The sequence below is a fragment of the Phyllobates terribilis genome, unplaced genomic scaffold (assembly GCF_046119375.1).
Source record: "Phyllobates terribilis strain yellow unplaced genomic scaffold, ASM4611937v1 Scaffold_7__3_contigs__length_470593459, whole genome shotgun sequence".
NCBI lineage: Eukaryota > Metazoa > Chordata > Amphibia > Anura > Dendrobatidae > Phyllobates > Phyllobates terribilis.
In genome coordinates, this window is record NW_027362767.1 from 185,901,909 (window position 1) to 185,920,677 (window position 18,769).

Here is an 18,769-nt window from a genome sequence, read left to right on the forward strand (position 1 = left end):
ATATGTTTGTGTATCTAAGGCCCACTTTATGGCTAAACACTCTCTCTCTACTATTGCGTAGTTCTTCTCGCAGGATGAAAGCTTCCGGCTCAGATAGAGAATGGGATGCTCTTCCCCATTTATCTCTTGAGAGAGTATGGCTCCTAGACCAACCTCTGCAGCATCCGTCTTGACCACAAATTCCTTTCTTAAAGTCTTTTGTGACCAGGACAAGCTGCTTACACAGTGCTTTCTTCAAGCGTTGAAACACGGTCTCTGTTTTCTCCATCCATTTCACCATGGTTGATCTGGTGCCTTTCAGGAAATCCATCAGTGGCACGGCCATCATGGCAAAATTTGAGATAAACCATCGGTAATATCCTACCATTCCCAGGAATGCTCTCACCTGCTTCATGGAGAGAGGTTGCGACCAGGTCTGCATTGACTTCACTTTCTTGACTTGCGGCTTTATTTTGTCTCTCCCAACGACATAGCCCAAGTACTTGGCCTCCTCTTTTCCAACGGCACATTTTCTTGGATTTATAGTAAATCCCGCCTTCCTCAGAGCCTCCAGAATGGCCTGTAGTTTAGGTAGATGACTAGCCCAATCTGGGTTAAAGACTATAATGTTGTCAACGTAGGCTGCGGCATACTTCTTATGTGGGGCTGGGACCCTCTGGAAGGTGGCTGGGGCCCTTTGTAGCCCGAACGGCATCCGAGTGTATTGAAAGCATGCATCAGGTGTCGAGAAAGCTGTGTCTTCTCCTTGGCCGTCTGGGATATGGCGATCTGCCAATAGCCCTTCATCAGGTCTAGGGTGGTGATATACCTTGCTGGTCCCAGCCTCTCTATGAGCTCGTTGACGCAGGGCATGGGGTATGCGTCACACTTGGACACCTTGTTCAGCTGGTGGTAGTTGTTGCAAAACCTCCACTCTCCGTTGAGTTTTGGCATGAGGACAATTGGGCTTGACCACCCACTCTTTGACTCCTCTATCACACTGAGATCTAACATACTCTTTACCTCGGTCGAGATCACCTCCCGGAGTGCTTCAGGAATCAGGTACGGTTTCAGATTTACTTTTACATGTGGCTCTGTAAGCACATCAAGCTCAACCACCTGAGTATGCCCCGACAACTTCGAGAACAGGTCACGATTCTGCTATAGCAATTCTTGACACTGTTGCTTCTGGGCCAGCAATAGAGTCTCTGCTATAGTGACTTCTTCTACCAGGCCTTTGGGAGCTGCTCCCAGACAAGGAGTTTCCACAGGTTCCTGGGTCCCGCCACGGCTTGAGAAAGTTCACATGGTACATTTGGTGTGGCTTTCTTCAGCCAGGCTGGTGGACTTTATAATTGACTTTACTGACTTTCTCCATCACCTCATACATACCTTGCCATTTGGCCAGGAACTTGCTCTCGACTGTGGGGATTAGCACTAAAACACGGTCCCTGGGCTGGAACTGCCTCAGCCTCGCCGATCAGTTATAGACCCTTGCCTGGGCTTCCTGCGCCTAGAGATGCGCCTTCATGATCGGCATCACTTTCGCTATTCTTTCCTGCATCTGGGCGACATGTTCAGTGATGATCCGGCATGGCGTAACCTTGGCTTCCCAGGTTTCGTTTGCAATATCCAGGAGCCCTCGCGGATGTCGCCTATACAGAAGCACAAACGGAGAGAAGCCAGTAGAGGCTTGTGGAACTTCCATTACCAAGAAGAGCAGGAATGGCGGCAGGTAGTCCCAGTCGCATCTATCCTTCTCTACAACTTTCTTCAGCATCGCTTTCAGGGTCTTACTGAAATGCTCTACTAGGCTGTCTGTCGGTGTATGGTAAACAGAGGTTCGCAGCTGGGTAATCTGGAGGACCCTTGCACAGCTCCCTCATTACCTTGTTCATGAACTGGATCCCTTGATCCATTAGGATTTCCTTTGGCAGACGGGTCCTGGTGAATATATGGACAAGTTACCTGGCTATACATTTGCTTGACAAGTTCCTTAGCGGTACCACTTCAGGATACTGGGTCGCATAGTCCAGGATTACCAGAATGTATTGGTGGCCTCGGGTTGATTTGACTAAGGGCCCTACTAGGTCCATAGCAATCCTCTCAAAGGGGACCTCTATCACCGGTAGTGGAACTAATGAACTATGGAAGTGGGAAGAGGGAGCGGTTATTTGGCAGGTGGAGCAGGACCTACAATAATTCAGAATTTCTCGGTAACACCCTGGCCAATAAAACCTTCTAAAGATCCTCTCCTGAGTTTTCTCGACCCCTAGGTGTCCCCCCAGAACATGTCAATGGGCCATATCTAGTACCCTCCATCTGTATGGCCCCGGACTAGCAGCTGTTCCACTATCTCACCGCCTCTTAGCCTGGCCACGCGATATAACAACTCCCCCAGAACTGCAAAGTAGGGGAACCTGGTGTCGGCCCCCGGCTGTTGGGCAACCCCGTTAAATACAGTTACCTGGTCAAATGCCCCCTTTAAGGTCAGGTCCCGAACTTAAGCAGTCCCAAAGTTCTCTGCGGGAACATCTAACTCAGGGAGGTCGGCCTCATTGCTGGCAAGGACGCACAGTGGGAACTCATCCACTTGGGACTTCGTCAGAGGTTCTTCTCCAGGGCCCTGGCTTTTGCCCACGCTACTTAGTCCGGTTTCCTTTCCCCACAAGTCCCTAAACAAAGAAAAATCATGGTCCAGTATGACGTATGGGATGTATTAGGTCCTTAACCAACCCGACCTCATGGGACTAGGCACCACAGTCTGTTCCCACTGTTATTGTGGACACAGGGTAGTCCTTGGTGTCCCCATGTATGCACCGAATGTCCAAAGTTTTGGAAGGGACCAACTGGTGGGGAAGGATAGCTCTGATTAAGGTCACCAGACTCCCAGAGTCTAACAGTCCAAGCACCTTTACCCCATTAATGGACACGGCACACGCCTGCGGCCCCTCGCTGGGTCGACAGTCCACAGTGCAGACTGGATAAGCATAATAGGAACACCATCGGCCGAGGCTGCAGTCCATGGGCTCAGGGGACATGTGACACCGGGCGGCTACATGTCCAGGGTTGTGACACCGCCAACAGACTATATCCTTAACAACAGTCCTTGCAGCACCTTCAGTGGAAGTGGGACGCCCTCCAGTTGTGGCTTTAAACCCCTTCCATAATGAACCCGTCCCATTTTGGGTATCCCAGTACAGAGACTATATCTGGTTTCCAAGGCATTTATCAACCACCTGATACCTCTCTATCAGGCCGATGAAGTCATCTGAGTTCTGGGGATCGCCCTGGGTAACCCATGGGTCTGCACCGACTTGGGAAGGGAGTGCATGAATCTATCAATCACCACCTGCTCGACCATTTGGGCCAGAGTGGAAGTCTCTGGTTGCAACCACTTGTGAACAAGATGCAGTAGGTCCAACATCTGCCACAAACCAAGAATGCTCCTTCTTAAAGAACACAAACATGGAAGGGGTCAATATACATTGGTATAAATTCAAAGGCCCCAATTTGGCTTTGTCGGCATACCAAGTATCAGTCATTTGTTTTCCGTCTATACCAAATGTACATTTACCTCTTTCCTTCCTTGCCATTTTACCAATAAATGATGTTTTATAGCCTTTAACACCATTTTGGTATACTGTCTCATTACCCTGGGTTAGATCGTGCGTATATATTTAACTAAAACCAGGGATTAGTGACTCATCCGACTAGTCCATGAAGCAGATACAGTTAGGTCCATATATATTTGGACAGAGACAACATTTTTCGAATTTTGGTTCTAGACATTACCACAATATATTTTAAACAAAACAATTCAGATGCAGTTGAAGTTCAGACTTTCAGCTTTCATTTGAGGGTATCCACATAAAAATTTGATGAAAGGTTTAGGAGTTTCAGCTCCTTAACATGTGCCACCCTGTTTTTAAAGGGACTAAAAGTAATTGGACAGATTAAATAATTGTAAATAAAATGTTCTCTTCTAGTACTTGGTTGAAAACCCTTTGTTGGCAATGACTGCCTGAAGTCTTGAACTCATGGACATCACCAGATGCTGTGTTTCCTCCTTTTTTATGCTCTGCCAGGCCTTAACTGGTTTTCAGTTGCTGTTTGTTTGTGGGCCTTTCTGTCTGAAGTTTAGTCTTTAAGGCTATGTGCCCACGTTGCATTTATGAAGCAGAAAATTTCTGCTGCATAAATGCAAGTCCTCTCCCGGAAAAACGCATGCGGAATTCCGCACGCGTTTATCGCGCGTTTTTTGCGCGTTTATCACGCGTTTTCCACATGCGGAATTGCCTTGCGTTTTTTATGCATTGAACAAAGGCAATTCTGCTTGCGGAAACGCAAAATTAAATGACATGCTGCGGATTTTTGAACGCAGCATAAACGCTGCGGAAAAATCCGCAGCATGTGCATAGAACTTGCGGAATCCCATTGGGGACCATGGGGTGCGTGTTACCAAGCGTTTTTCAAGCGTTTACGCTGCGGAAATTCCGCATCAAAAACGCTTGAAAAATGCTACGTGGGCACACAGCCTTACAAGTGAAATGCATGCTCAATTGGGTTGAGATCAGGTGACTGACTTGGCCATTCAAGAATATTCCACTTCGTTGCTTTAATAAACTCCTGGGTTGCTTTGGCTTTATGTTTTGGGTCATTGTCCATCTGTAGTAGGAAACGATGACCAATCAGTTTGGCTGCATTTGGCGGAATCTGAGCACACAGTATGGCTCTGAATACATCAGAATTCATTCGGCTGCTTTTGTCCTGTGTCACATCATCAATAAACACCAGTGACCCAGTGCCACTGGCAGCCATGCATGCCCAAGCCATCACACTGCCTCCACCGTGCTTTACAGATGATCTGGTATGCTTTGGATCATGAGCTGTACCACGCCTTCGCCATACTTTTCTCTTTCCATCATTCTGGTAGAGGTTGATCTTGGTTTCATCTGTCCAAAGAATGTTCTTCCAGAACTGTGCTGGCTTTTTTAGATGTTTTTTTAGCAAAGTCCAGTCTAGCCTTTTTCTTCTTGATGCTTATGAGTGGCTTGCACCGTGCAGTGAACCCTCTGTAGTTACTTTCATGCAGTCTTCTCTTTATGGTAGATTTGGATATTGATACGCCTACCTCCTGGAGAGTGTTGCTCATTTGGTTGGCTGTTGTGAAGGGGTTTCTCTTCACCATGGAGATTATTCTGCGATCATCCACCACTGTTGTCTTCCGTGGGCTCCCAGGTCTTTTTGCATTGATGAGTTCACCAGTGCTTTCTTTCTTTCTCAGGATGTACCAAACTGTAGATTTTGCCACTCCTAATATTGTAGCAATTTCTCGGATGTTTTTTTTATGTTTTTGCAGCTTAAGGATGGCTTGATTCACCTGCATGGAGAGCTCCTTTGACCGCATGTTTACTTCACAGCAAAACCTTCCAAATGCAAGCACTACACCTCAAATCAACTCCAGGACTTTTATCTGGTTAATTGAGAATGACATAACGAAGGGATTGCCCACACCTGTCCATGAAATAGCCTTAGAGTCAAGTGTCCAATTACTTTTAGTCCCTTTAAAAACAGGGTGGCACATGTTAAGGAGCTGAAACTCCTAAACCCTTCATCCAATTTTAATGTGGATACCCTCAAATGAAAGCTGAAAGTCTGAACTTCAACTGCATCTGAATTGTTTTGTTTAAAATTCATTGTGGTAATGTCTAGAACCAAAATTAGAAAAAGGTTGTCTCTGTCCAAATATATATGGACCTAACTGTATGTCACGGAACACATCCCTTTCTCCAAAATTTAAATGGAGTCCAGTTCTCATAGTGTATGCAGTGTGGTGTTAATACCTCCCGTGGTTCCAGATGTAAGGCTAAGTACAGTATAGTCCTTGCAGATATTGGGCTGTGTGTGCTAATAAAACAGTCAACAGTCTTTGGGATTGTTTCCTTTTATGTCTTTCATAAGAAAAGCAGGATGTCGAATAATGTTGTTGTCCCAGTCCATTTTTAAGGGTTTATCCAAAGTCTCTGTAGGGTGCAATAATCCTTCTACTCCCAGCAGGGTGATAATGAGGACAGTCATTCTGTGGTGGGCCTTTCCTCAAGCTTCACTGAGGTGGATATGGTTAGCAGGACTTGGAATGGGCCATCAAATTGTGGATCTAGGCTCCTTCTCACGTGTCTGGATATGATGATCCAATCACCTGGATTCAAGTAAACCACGTCTGCACTTGTATTAGGATATGGAATGGATGAAAACACAAGTTTATGCACCACATCAAGTTTCTTTTTCTGTAAGGCTTGGACATAGGCTGTCAGATTCCCGTGTTGCATTTGCAGTACCTGCAGGAAGTACAAACCCTGTGTTTGGGGCACTTCCAAACAGGACTTCAAAAGGAGACAAACTTGTCTTTCTATTTGAAGTGTGTCTGACTGGAAAAAGTGCAAGAGGCAAGAACTCTACCCAGTTCTTTCCTGTGTCTGCCATAGCTTTAGTTTAAGTGTTCCATTGAACCTCTCCGCTGTCCTACTGCTTTGTGGCCTATATGGGGTGTGAAATGCTTGTTTTATTCCTAGAGCCTGCACAACCTCCTTCCTTATTTATTCAGTGATGTGTGTACCCCTGTCGATCAGTTCTTTCATCAGTTTGTCTGCAGTCATTTTAGCATTCACAGATTTTACTGGATAAGCTCCTGGCCAACCTAAGAAGAGATCTACACAAACCAGGACATATTCATACACTCCTACCTTGGGTAGTTGTATGTAGTCAATCTGCAGTCTCTGACCCAGGTAGCAAGGCCTTGGTGTCGCTTTCTTAGGAACCTTTACTGTTTTACCTGGGCTGTGCTGTGCGCAGAAGGGGCAGGACTGCACGTGTTTTGTGGCTGCGTAACTGAAACCAGAAGCGATCCAGAAGGCATTTACCATGGTACACATGACCTTTTGAGACGTGAGTGGGGCTATGTGTTGCTTGCGCCGTCACAAGGTAGAGGGTCCTTGGTAAGCACAATCTATCCCTAGTCTCCCATACTCCATTCGAGTTTAGCACAGCTCCCATTTTTCCCCAGTGTTCCTTCTCTGAGGGGGTAGCCTGATGCTGGAGAGATTTCAGTACGTCCAGACTGGCCGTGGCTGGAATTCGCTGACTCCCCGCTACTGTCCTCTGCTCTCTAGGTCATCTTGCTGCTACTTTAGCAGCCTCGTCCGCCCTTCTGTTGCCCATCCTTGTGGTTTCTGGAGCCATCGACAAAAAAACTAAAAATCTGCATTAGGAAGAGGTTTAACATGAACATGTGAAAAACCACTGACTCAACTCATTAGTTCTATGCAGTCATGTTCGTGTTTCAGGTCACGTACTCTTCCTTACTTGCTAATACGCTCACTAATTCCCCCTTTTCGGAATCCACAGGGAGAACGGTAGCTGGATTCAGAACAGTACATCTTTTGAGGGTGACTTTCTCAGGAATTAGAAGAGCACGTTCAAGTCTGAGCAGTCTGTCCATAGATAGGTGTTTTGGCTGAACCTGTAATGGATGTCATGTGCAGCATGGACACACACTCTGATCACTCGGTCTAATTGTGCTGAGTAGTAAGCTATTGGTCTTTATCTGTCACCATGCTGTTGTATCAGCACTGTTGTCGCATGACCTCCTTGTTCAGTGCAAAACAAGAAAATGGCTGATCATAATTTGGGATGCCTAAGGGAGGGGCTGACACAATGAGCAGTTTGAGAAAATGAAATGAATCAATAACTTCCTGAATGAGATTAAAGGGGTCTGATGATAAACAGTCATAGAGTGGTTGCATCAGTTGGGAAGCAGACCTTATCCAAGGTCTACAATAGGACACCAAGCCTAAAAAGGTACGCAACTGTCTGTGCAACCCGGTTAAAGAGAGATTTTGAAGTACCTCTTTTCTCTTAGTCAGGTGCTTTGTACCTTCCGCAATACTGTGGCCTAAAAATGTCACCTTTTCTTTGCAGAATTGTAATTTGTCATGTGAGACTTTGCAACCTTTTTCTGCTAAGAAGCATAGCAAGGAAACTGTGGTTTCCTTGCAGAACGTCTGGTCTGAGCAACAGAGCAAAGGGTCATCCAAGTACGATAATAGCACGATCAGTGGATGAGGCGGTTGCCACTGCTCCAGGATCCCTGCCATTGCTGTTGAATAAATGGTAGGGGAATTCATTCCTCCTTGTGGAAGGACTGTCCTGCAGTACTGTTTCCCTTCATGTGTGAAGGCGAAAAGGTACTGACCATCAGGGTAAAGGAGCACAGAGAAAAATTGTCAACATCAGGTTTGTCCAGTAGTCCGTGCGGTAACCAGCACAGAGAAAAAAATGCATCTGTCAAGTCAATTACTGTGAAACATTTAGAGGTCACTGGGATCTGTGCCAGTAATGTGTGTGTGTGTGTTAGAAACAATCAAGGTCACACTTTCTGTACATCATTAACTGATCTCAAATGATGTACCATTCTGTAAGTGTCATGGAAACCTCCTTTTTTTTTTTTTAAATGGGATACAAGGGGGTGTTACAGGTGGAGGATTTTTATACCAGTGCCCCCTGCCAGAACATATTCTTTTATACTTCTTGGTTAGATCCACTGATTTTTAAACAGGAAGGCAGAAGGCAGAGGAGGTGGAAGGTTACTCAGTATGCTCTGTCTCCTTCCTAGAGTTTTTACAATGGTTCCAAGTCTTTTTTTTTTTTTTTTACAATGGTTGGCGTAATGTCCGTCTTCCCCACAATTCCAGCACTGCACTCTTGTCAGGTCTTTTGGTCCCCTGCTGTGTCTCTACTGTTTCCCTTGTGCTTTAGGCTATGTGCCCACGATGCAGAAATGAAGCAGAAAATTTCTGCAGCATTTCTGCATCTCCCTGGCAGAAAAAATGCATGCAGATTGTACATGCGTTTTTCCTGCAGAATACATGCGGATCCACATGCGTTTCCGCATGCAGATTGACAAGCGCTTTCCAGGCGATAGCATCACTTGGAAAGTGCTTGACAACTAGGTCACACTGTATAAATCCATGCAACCCGCATGGATTTATACAGTGTGAACCGTAAAAATTAAAACAAATAAAGCTATACTCACCCCCGAGGCCCCGGCGTGGCTGCAGCGCTGGTTCCTGGCTGCCGGCATAAGGCGAGACAGAGCGGTGAAGGGCCTGCGGTCACATGACTGTGACGTCACCGCAGGTCCTCAAGCGATGCCGGCATTCAGAGAAGCCTTTGGAAAGGTGAGTATAAACTTTGTTATTTTATTCTTTTTTTACAGGTAGAATGGTACCCAGGTCTGGATGAGAGTCTCCTCTCCTCCAGAACTGGGTACCATCCGCACATAGAGACGCATAGAAGCCGCTTGTACAAATGTAGTCGCGGTTTCTATGCGTCTCAATGCAAGTCAATGGCGGGAGTTCCGCTGCGCTTCCGCAAAATTAAATGACATGCTGCGGATTTTTGTACGCAGCATAAACGCTGCGGAAAAATCCGCAGCATGTGCATAGAACATGCGGAATCCCCTTGGGGACCATGGGGGGCGGATTACCTTGCGTTTCACAAGCGTTTACGCTGCGGAAATTCCGCAGCATAAACACTTGAAAAACGCTACGTGGGCACCCAGCCTTAGCATACATGACTGGTCGCTTGGTCCTTGCCTGTTCAACTCCTCTAGCAACTTGTAAGAGATATTTTGGCTCCATATTTCTCCAGTCGGGTCTGGCTGTCTTACGTAAGCCTTTGTTCATATTGTCAATGAATGCACTTATCAGTATTTTAAATCAAGAGTATTCCTAGCACTGTACCCCATGTCTGCCCACTTCAGGTGTAACCGCCCAAAGTATGTCTCTATACTTTCTCCTTTTTGCGGTGTCACGTCAGTCAGGATTACAGACTGCAGTGATTGGGTTACACTGTAACATTCTCTCAGAGTTTCACAGTACATCTCCCCAGACCGTACAGATTCATCACTCATGCTCCATGTTTGATCCTTTGTCACGTCTGTATAAGTCATAATTATGTTTCCTAGTACGTCACCTGCTTTTCCAGTCACCAAACTCTAGGTCTGTCCAAGTGCATTTATTCGTCCATTGTATTCTCTATATTTGTCTGAAAAATGGGAAAGTTTGATTCTTAGGGTCAGGCAATTATTTCAGCATAGCTCACTGATTAGCTATAGCTATTCACTGATGAAGCGGACGGGACATCCGTGAAACGCGTTTGATCTAGCTTATAATAAATGGATTTAATCTAATCTTCGGACACTGAATCCTTTTTGGCGTACATATGAGTTGTGCATCCTCACAACCTAATAAGGTGAGAGTCATTGCTATAAATTTATTTTAATTGTACTGGGTAACGGCACTATTTGCGCCCCTCTCCTATCTTTTCAGCATAGCTAACTGGTCAGAGGTGTTCGGGGATAATACTCCTGTCTGTCTTACTCTAGTCACCCTTCTCGGTCCTGATATGGATTGTTGTCTGGTGGTGGAGGTGACATGGGGGTCTACACCTTCCTCCCTCTCAGGGTCACTGTCAGCGTCTTCTGTCACTACATTTGATTTTGTTTGAACAGGATTCAGTGTACCTCGCTTAGGTCGGGTGGTAGCACATGTCACATAAGTATCCCTCCAGTCTGGGTTTTGCTGACCACAATATTTACAAGTCCATCCATCTTGTCTGGAGCTCTGCTCACACAACAGTGGAGCTGTAACAATCATAGTCTTAGATTTTTGTCCATCAAAACCTTCAGAATACACCTTACACCCTACTGTAGTCTCTTTACAGCCATACTGATGTGTTTCCTCAGCCAATTGACGCCATTTATTCCTGTCCTTGAAACTGTGCCTCTTTTGCATATCCAAACATACACAGTCTGGCATGTCTGCCTTTTTCAGTGTTGGTCCCACACTCTTTTTCTATCTGTACAGCTGTTTTGGATCTCATTAGGGGCCCTGACTGCACCCAGAACAAGTGGCCCATGGCTTCAACTTATTCTACACACAGCTAACTTTCTGCAAATGCCCTCTCTGTGTGCCTGAACCTTATCTACGGGCCACACTATAGTAAGTCAGATTGAGTTGGCAAGGTGTAGAGGGAAGGCTCTCATAGCTCTCTGACCTGTTAGACCAGCTGACTGTAATAGGAAGGCTCAGATGTGATAGGCCTCTCACCTACCAGACCAGCTCCATGGACAGTGGGAAGGCTCAAGCGGCCTCTTACCCACTTACTAAAGTAGGAAGGCCCAGCCTCTCCCCTACTAGATCAGCTGTGCAGCTGGCTACCTGCCTCTGTTGATTCTTAACCAGCTGTACAGCAGCCACACAGCACACAAATGGAAGCAGGTACAATCACACACTGATGACCAAATAATCACTTTTAAATCTTCCTAAAATAGGCACAGTATTTACTTTCAGCATTCAACTTGCAATCTTTCTCTCAGCGGGCGGTACAGTACTGCCTCTTTAAAAACACACACAAACATTTCTCAGAGACTGACCGGCCCGCACACCGCTACACATCTGGAGCAGAGTCACCCCGGATCTCTCATACACAGGAGCAGAGTACAGAGTAGCCCCTCTCGTCAGTACACAGCACACACGGAGATGAGACAAGACTAGTATTTGAGGAATGCAGCAAATATGACCGTTTCTTAACAAGCTTATTACTTTTGTTAAAAAGGAATAATTCATATATAGTCTTCAAAACCTTCATTCTCATAGTTAGGCTAATAAATCCAATGACTCTCTCAGCTCAATGACTCTCTAGGATAAATTGAACAGATTGATCATACATAATATACAGGAACCATTCCAAATGTCATTCCATTTATGAGATAGGTTTATTTGTTCACCATAACACAGAAACTCCAAGAATTCCACATGACACTCCTGTAGGACTCAGCCTAACATATTATACTCAGAATAACATCACAAAAGTGACACATAACCATTCTTTCATGCGTACTCATTCAGGGATCTTCTTCATGGCGATTTTTTTTTCACACTTCGCCTGTTTGACACAATCACTTCGCCTGTTTCAACTCAAAGTGAGTTGAATATCCCTCGAGACGTTACAGGGGATCACGCCTAACGGAACTTCTTATCTCAATCTGGGACTTATTTGTTTGTCCCTTATACTCAGTTACTGATGTCATTCAGATGTTCTCATAACATGTATACAAAAATTCACACAAACCTCACCGCCTGCCTATTGCACCTAGGAATAAGTACACACTTATGAGAACAGTAGTGTTCACTGATGCACCCAAAGCCACTTACATAAACAAACACAGCCTTAAACAATGTACTACCAATCCAAGATAACCAAAGCAATAATAAAAGAATCACACAGAGACTGCCTCAACTCTGCAGCTCTCTGTACTGCGCAACCAATTAGACAGATTAATAATAATACAGGTGATACATATAATACTTATCTTATCACTCTATTATTCAACTCTCATATATCTTATAATACTTATTACTCAGTTATTCAACTCTCATACATGAAAACTCACTGGTAATGTCGGTTCTTGGACCCGTGGTTTTTGCAGCCATCATTCAGAGATATTGCAAGAGTTCCAAGAGATTGAAAGCACAAAGACAAAGCATAAGAATAAAGGCTTCTTACTGTGCTGTAGCTGGAATTTGAAGTTTCCATCTCTCCGGAGACTCCCACATACGGCTTCCGAATAGGCTGGCTACCACGGCCCCTCGTTGGGTGCCAAAAACTGATGTAGCTGTTTTGATTTTGACCCAATAGTCAGATATGCCGGATCACCAGTGAGGCCGAATTAAGAGATTAGGCCCTACAATATTAAAAGCGCTTGGAGAAATGACTGCCACACAGGTCATGAGCACATCAGTTTCTGTTTATTCACACAAAGAGTAATCATTTTTATACCATTTACAAGCAATGCAACTCAATGCAGCCTCTGTAGCCCCTTCCTTTGTCCAAGTCATGATGACTTTATTCATCCTGTTCCATAACATGATTTCAGCATGAGTTAACAGAATGCTACATATGCAGATATGAGAAGCATAAGATCCTTGAGCGGAGTTTGCGAGACTGAGTAACTTTAAGCAAAGTATGAGATAGAGAAAGCTCAGGAATCTAGAGTATGTACAGAAATTTAGAGCAAGGAGGAAAAACATTAACCCTTCTATAACAACATTATCCTCTAATCTCTATATATTGCCAGTAAGCTGTGAAAGGCTAGAAGTGAGGAGACGTATTTCAGTTTTGTATGTATCTCTTGTTTAGTAGGATTGACGCAATATGGAATACAAATCAATTATGGCGTTCCCCATATCAGAAGCCCCTTTGGTTGGAGGAGTAAATTTCCCTGTGAAGCAAGCACTGCTCAGTAGGAGGGGTTCGGTGAGAGTACATGGAGATTTGTGGAGCTGTTTTCATGTGAGGCCAACATTAAGAGAGAAGTTGGTGCAGGACTAACAGACTTGAGCTGACTGGCATCATGGAGGTTAAGACTGCTTCTTTTTCCAAGCTGAGATGATGAGGCAGTAATGGCTCCAAAGCAGGAAGATAAAACTTTTGATAAGAAACACTGCATACTAGACATGCTGACGGAGGTGCATGACCTCAGATTAACCTCAGATCTAGTCTTTCTTTCCCATAGCGGACGTCATGTTGGAGGCTGTAAATTGCTTATAATTCCCCCAGGAACACGGTCTGAAGAGAGATCTCAGTGTGTGCATCCTCTCGGTGCTATGTCCAGGCCATGTCCTTCCAGTTCTTGTTCAATAAGTCCGAAGGCAGACACAGTGAAGCTGGCGTTGATTGGAAGCAGGATTGTGTGATGTAACAACCTTATGTAAGCCCCGGGAACGCAAGTTCTGATACCAATGGAACGGCGCGAGAACAGGAGGTGCATATGAGTGTTTTTATTTTAGCAAGGCCAAACATGAGGAATGAAAGGGGCTGTCCACTACTAGGACAACTCCTTCTAAGAAGATACAATTTTCGGTTAAAAATTAAAAAGGCTTCTCCCATGTGACTTCTCTGACGTTTATTAAGAATTGATTTCCGTGTAAGAAATTTTCCACATTAAAGACATGAAAATGGCTTCTCGTCTGTGTGAGTACTTTGGTGACTAAGAAGAGATGATTTCTTCACAAAACATTTTCCACATTTAGAACAGGAAAAAGGCTTCTCCCCTGTGTGAGTTCTCTGGTGATAAACCAAATCTGATTTCTGGCTAAAATATTTTCCACATTCTAAACAGGAAAAAGGCTTCTCCCCTGTGTGAGTTCTCCGGTGCTTAATCAAAGCTGATTTCTGGTTAAAACATTTTCCACATTCTGAACAGGAAAAAGGCTTCTCCCCTGTGTGAGTTCTCTGGTGATTAACCAAATCTGATTTCAGGATAAAACATTTTCCACATTCTGAACAGGAAAAAGGCTTCTCCCCTGTGTGAGTTCTCTGGTGATTAACCAAAGTTGATTTCCGGCTAAAACATTTTCCACATTCTGAACAGGAAAAAGGCTTCACCCCCGTGTGAGTTCTCTGGTGATTAACCAAATCTGATTTTTGGTTAAAACATTTCCCACATTCTGAACAGGAAAAAGGCTTCTCCCCTGTGTGAGTTCTCTGGTGCTTAACTAAATCTGACTTCTGGCTAAAACTTTTTCCACATTCAGAACAGGAAAAAGGCTTCTCCCCTGTATGAGTTCTCTTGTGATTAACCAAATCTGATTTCTGGTTAAAACATTTCCCACATTCTGAACAGGAAAAAGGCTTCTCCCCTGTGTGAGTTCTATGGTGATTAAGGAAAGCTGAATTCTGGCTAAAACATTTTCCACATTCTGAACAGGAAAATGGCTTCTCTCCTGTGTGGGTTCTCTGGTGGTTATCAAGATGCACTTTCTGTTTAAAACATTTCCCACATTCTGAGCATGAAAAAGGCTTCTCCCCTGTGTGAGTTCTCTGATGTCTGATAAAGCTTGATTTCTCTGTAAAACATTTTCCACATTCTGAACAAGAAAATGACTTCTCCCCTGTGTGACTTCTCTGGTGATTAACAAGACTTGATTTCAGGTTAAAACATTTCCCACACTTGAAACAAAAAAATCTGTTCTCTGCTGTGTGAATGCTTTGATGTTTAAGAAAAGATTTTTCGAGGGAAAAACGATTTCCATATTCTGAACGCGAAAATGGCTTCTTTGCTTTTAGAGCAATTTGTTTTTTAATGATTATTTTGTGACTTTGATTTTCCTTAATAGTGGGTAATGAATCAGAAAACAGGACCTGTTTCAAATGATCAGATGAGAGATCTTTGCTGTGGAGGAATGATGGTATATCTGGAGTAATGGCATTCACTTCAATGGTATGCTGTGGGATCTCAAGATCATCTGATTTAAAAATTGGAGATGTCAGCTGTCGCTCTGATCTCCTGGTACAGTCATCTGCTAAGAATAAATCAAATTATTATTTATGAATAACATATCCTTAAAATTTATATGGTTGAACATTTCTAATTAAATGTTCCATAAAAAATGCACTTTATGTAAAAGTATCATTATATACCAAGAAAACATCACAGAAAAATCAGCCTTACCAACACCAAATCAGATAGCAAATGCACTAGCGTTTTAGTGTTGGTTGGGTGTACTGGGGTGTATGTCCATGTGGGGTGCACTTGCATAGTGCTGGACAGCCCTCCGGATCTAATAGTATGGGTGTCATCAATAGGCCGTAAGCCAGACACTGCATCACATCTACCTGTGTGACTGGCATCCTATGCAAGCTTCATCTCTGTGCATCTATAATACTAGGCAACCACCCCCTCCATGAATTGGTAGGTTTGTGAGTGGTTGCTCCATCAGTATTTTGCACCTGTGCAGCCCCCACCTTTATCATGGGGGTCTGCTGCATCCTGCTAGTGCATTTGTTATAAGATTTGGTGTTGGTAAGGCTGTATCTTTTTCTGTGATTTTTTATTTTTTTATTTTAGCCCTATGTTAGCTGTCATTATTCACCAAGACAATAACAGTTCACAGTCTAATAGAAAACCTCATAGGATGAACCAGTGGAGAGTGGTCTTCAACTGTTTGTTCATTCACCCTCCCAAATATGGAATAAAAAGCCACCAAACAATGTTATGTAGGTGAAATAATACTAATAAAAACTTCTACTGATTTCACAAAAAAACAAGTCTCCACTCAGGTCCATCATCTGTCAGTGGAAAAAAAGGGTTCCACATTATTAGGGTCTCAAAGGCTCTTGAAAAGCAACATGGCTTCCATAAACCAATCCAGCAATATCCGCTCTCCCAAAGTCAAATCTCCCCCTCGCTTCTGAGCCTTGCAGTGCGCCCAAACCACATTTAGCATCCATGTATTTGGCATTACTATAGTGAGAAGAACCCACTTAATTTACGGTGTGAGTCTCGTGAAGCACAATGTTGGCACTATGTGTTGGGTAATAAAATGGTATATTTGCAATTTTCACTCTCCAACATCCACTGTGTGCTAATTTCTGGAAAGTGCCTGTGGAATCAAAATAGTCTCTACTCCTATATATTATTTCACTGAGGGTTATAATTTCCAATTGGAGTCACTTTATGGGGATTTCTATTGCTCTGGTTTTCTGCAGTTTGGTCACATTAGGGCTTATGCAAATGGTGTGTCCCAACTTCTCTAGGATCTGCAATGGCTAATTACCCCAAGGCACTGTGACGTGCAGGGGAGGAGAGAAATATTTTAATTAAAACAGTAGGCAGGATTTCTTCCCGTCCCCGGGACACATTGTAAGCCAGAAGAAATAAAAAGCAATTTCACACTAACAAAACCTTTAATATGAGGCATACAGGTAAGTACAGATTCACATTTCTATCACCGGTATGCCCATATTAGTGGTCAGAAAAGTGCCAAGGGTGACAGATTCCCTTTAAAGGGTGATGAGCAAGGCAAACCCTGGGATCTAGAAAATGGAGTAGAGATAGTGCCAAATCTGTTCGTGGTGGTAATCTTTTGAGCTGCTAGGGTACCATGAACAGTGCCTACAATACATTGTGTCTGCAAACTATTCCAGCAAAATCTTCATTCAAACAGCTAAATTGTGCTCCTTCCCTTCTTAACCTGCCATGTGCCCAGACAGTAGTGTACAACCATGTACAGGGTATTGTCGGTTTCAAGAAAAGTTGGAAAATAATTTGTAAGGTCCATTTGTTTCCTATTTTTACTTTGTGAAGAATTACAAAGTTATCACCACATAAAGTGACATGTTAGATTAGAAGAATGGGGCCTAATTAGAAAGAAAAAACTGGCTGTAGGAAGGGGTTAAATCAGAGTATTTTGGGCACTATGAATATAGACAATCTACTGAAATGATCAAATTGAACAGTCTTTATCAGTAAAAAAAATGAGTAACTAGTGAAGAAAGTTATGCTATAGCAGTAAAATGGTGATCAGACGATTGTGATACGGCCGGAGTACACGACCCATAAAGCAGCCACAGCCGGTGACTGAGAAGAATCTGAGACTTCTCTGCATTTAGTGGTCACTACTCACCTGGGTAGTCATATGTAGGAATCTCCTCCTTACACCGCTCATCACCTCTCACATATGTCTCTGTAGTATTAATATGGGTCAGATCTTCACCCTGAAATAAAAGTCACAGACAGATGGAGAAGTCCCATCTATGATCAGCTCTAATCCTGCCATCTCCACCATTCTCATTGCATAAGTATAAAACATACAATACTGGTGGATAAAACAAGACTGAGCACAATATCTTCACAGCCGTCTACACATCATAGGGGAGATCTCACGACACCTTCTCTCCATCTACCTGATGATCCTGAGGAACATTGGAGTCTTCTTGTTTACAGTCCTGTGGAAGAAGAGGACGGAGACATCTCTCTGGTGTCCTCTTACTGGATAGAGCTGGAGGAAACACATACAGGGACTGAATCCATTCTTTACATACAGATAATTAATTATAGGTCGTGTGTATTTAGTCCTGTTTATTACCTGGTGAGGTGACGGCCTGGGGACCCTCCATCATGACGTCCTTGTGCAGATCTTTGTGTCTTTTTAAATACTCCCACTCCTCCGTGGAGAAATAGACTGTGACGTTCTGACACCTTATAGGAACCTGACACGTACAATGATACCGTCATCCCCCAATCCCTTCATAGCGTTACTGTATAATGTCCCAGCATTCCCAACAGTGTCACCTCTCCAGTCAGCAGCTCAATCATCTTGTAGGTGAGTTCTAGGATCTCCTGGTGATTGATGTCCTCATGTATCAGGGGGTGAGGTGGAGGTCCCATGATTGGGCTCAGTGGTCTTCCCCATCCCTCAGACGCAGGGTCCTGACAGCGCTCACTAGAGGTCTTCTTCACTACTGTGTAATCCTGGTTATGGAGAGACACATTAATAAATCTCACTCCAGACATTTCCAGAGTCCTCACCTCTCCAGTTCTGTCCGTCTGTTATTCCCATAGATAAGAATGATGTAATGTGACGTCATCAGAATCTCTCACCTCTCCAGTAAGACGGAAGAGGATCTCTAGGGTGAGATGTAATATTCTCTCCGCCATATTGTCTCTGTCCACATCCATCCTTGATGGGAAAAAAAAAAAATCACAAAAATTCTCGTATACCGACGAACACCACTGAGTGGATCTGATATTGTAGAGACCTAAAATATGAGAAGATGAGCCAATGTAACATCTTAAAAATCCTGTGTAATAATACAATTACTGGAGGTAATAAGGGTAACTTATGAGGAGATTGATTATTTTACAGTATTTAGTTTTCTTCTT

General features: G+C 43.8%; 1 protein-coding gene across 2 annotated transcripts in view; it reads right to left on the minus strand.

The window, feature by feature from the left end:
* Nucleotides 1-12,829: 12,829 nt before the first annotated feature.
* LOC141154120 (uncharacterized) overlaps nucleotides 12,830-18,769 on the minus strand; it is an 81,157-nt gene continuing 75,217 nt past the window's right edge. Inside the window, exons 3-8 of one of the 2 annotated variants that reach the window (XM_073639593.1) lie at nucleotides 18,488-18,645; nucleotides 18,179-18,358; nucleotides 17,973-18,096; nucleotides 17,791-17,885; nucleotides 17,511-17,601; nucleotides 12,830-15,404 (exon numbers count right to left, since the gene is read on the minus strand). In XM_073639593.1, coding sequence (XP_073495694.1) covers nucleotides 14,047-15,404; nucleotides 17,511-17,601; nucleotides 17,791-17,885; nucleotides 17,973-18,096; nucleotides 18,179-18,358; nucleotides 18,488-18,645 — 2,006 coding nt within the window. In that variant the 3' untranslated portion in view covers nucleotides 12,830-14,046. Of the gene's footprint in view, nucleotides 15,408-17,510; nucleotides 17,602-17,790; nucleotides 17,886-17,972; nucleotides 18,097-18,178; nucleotides 18,359-18,487; nucleotides 18,646-18,769 lie in introns of both variants that reach the window. The other variant, XM_073639592.1, reaches the window with a different exon arrangement.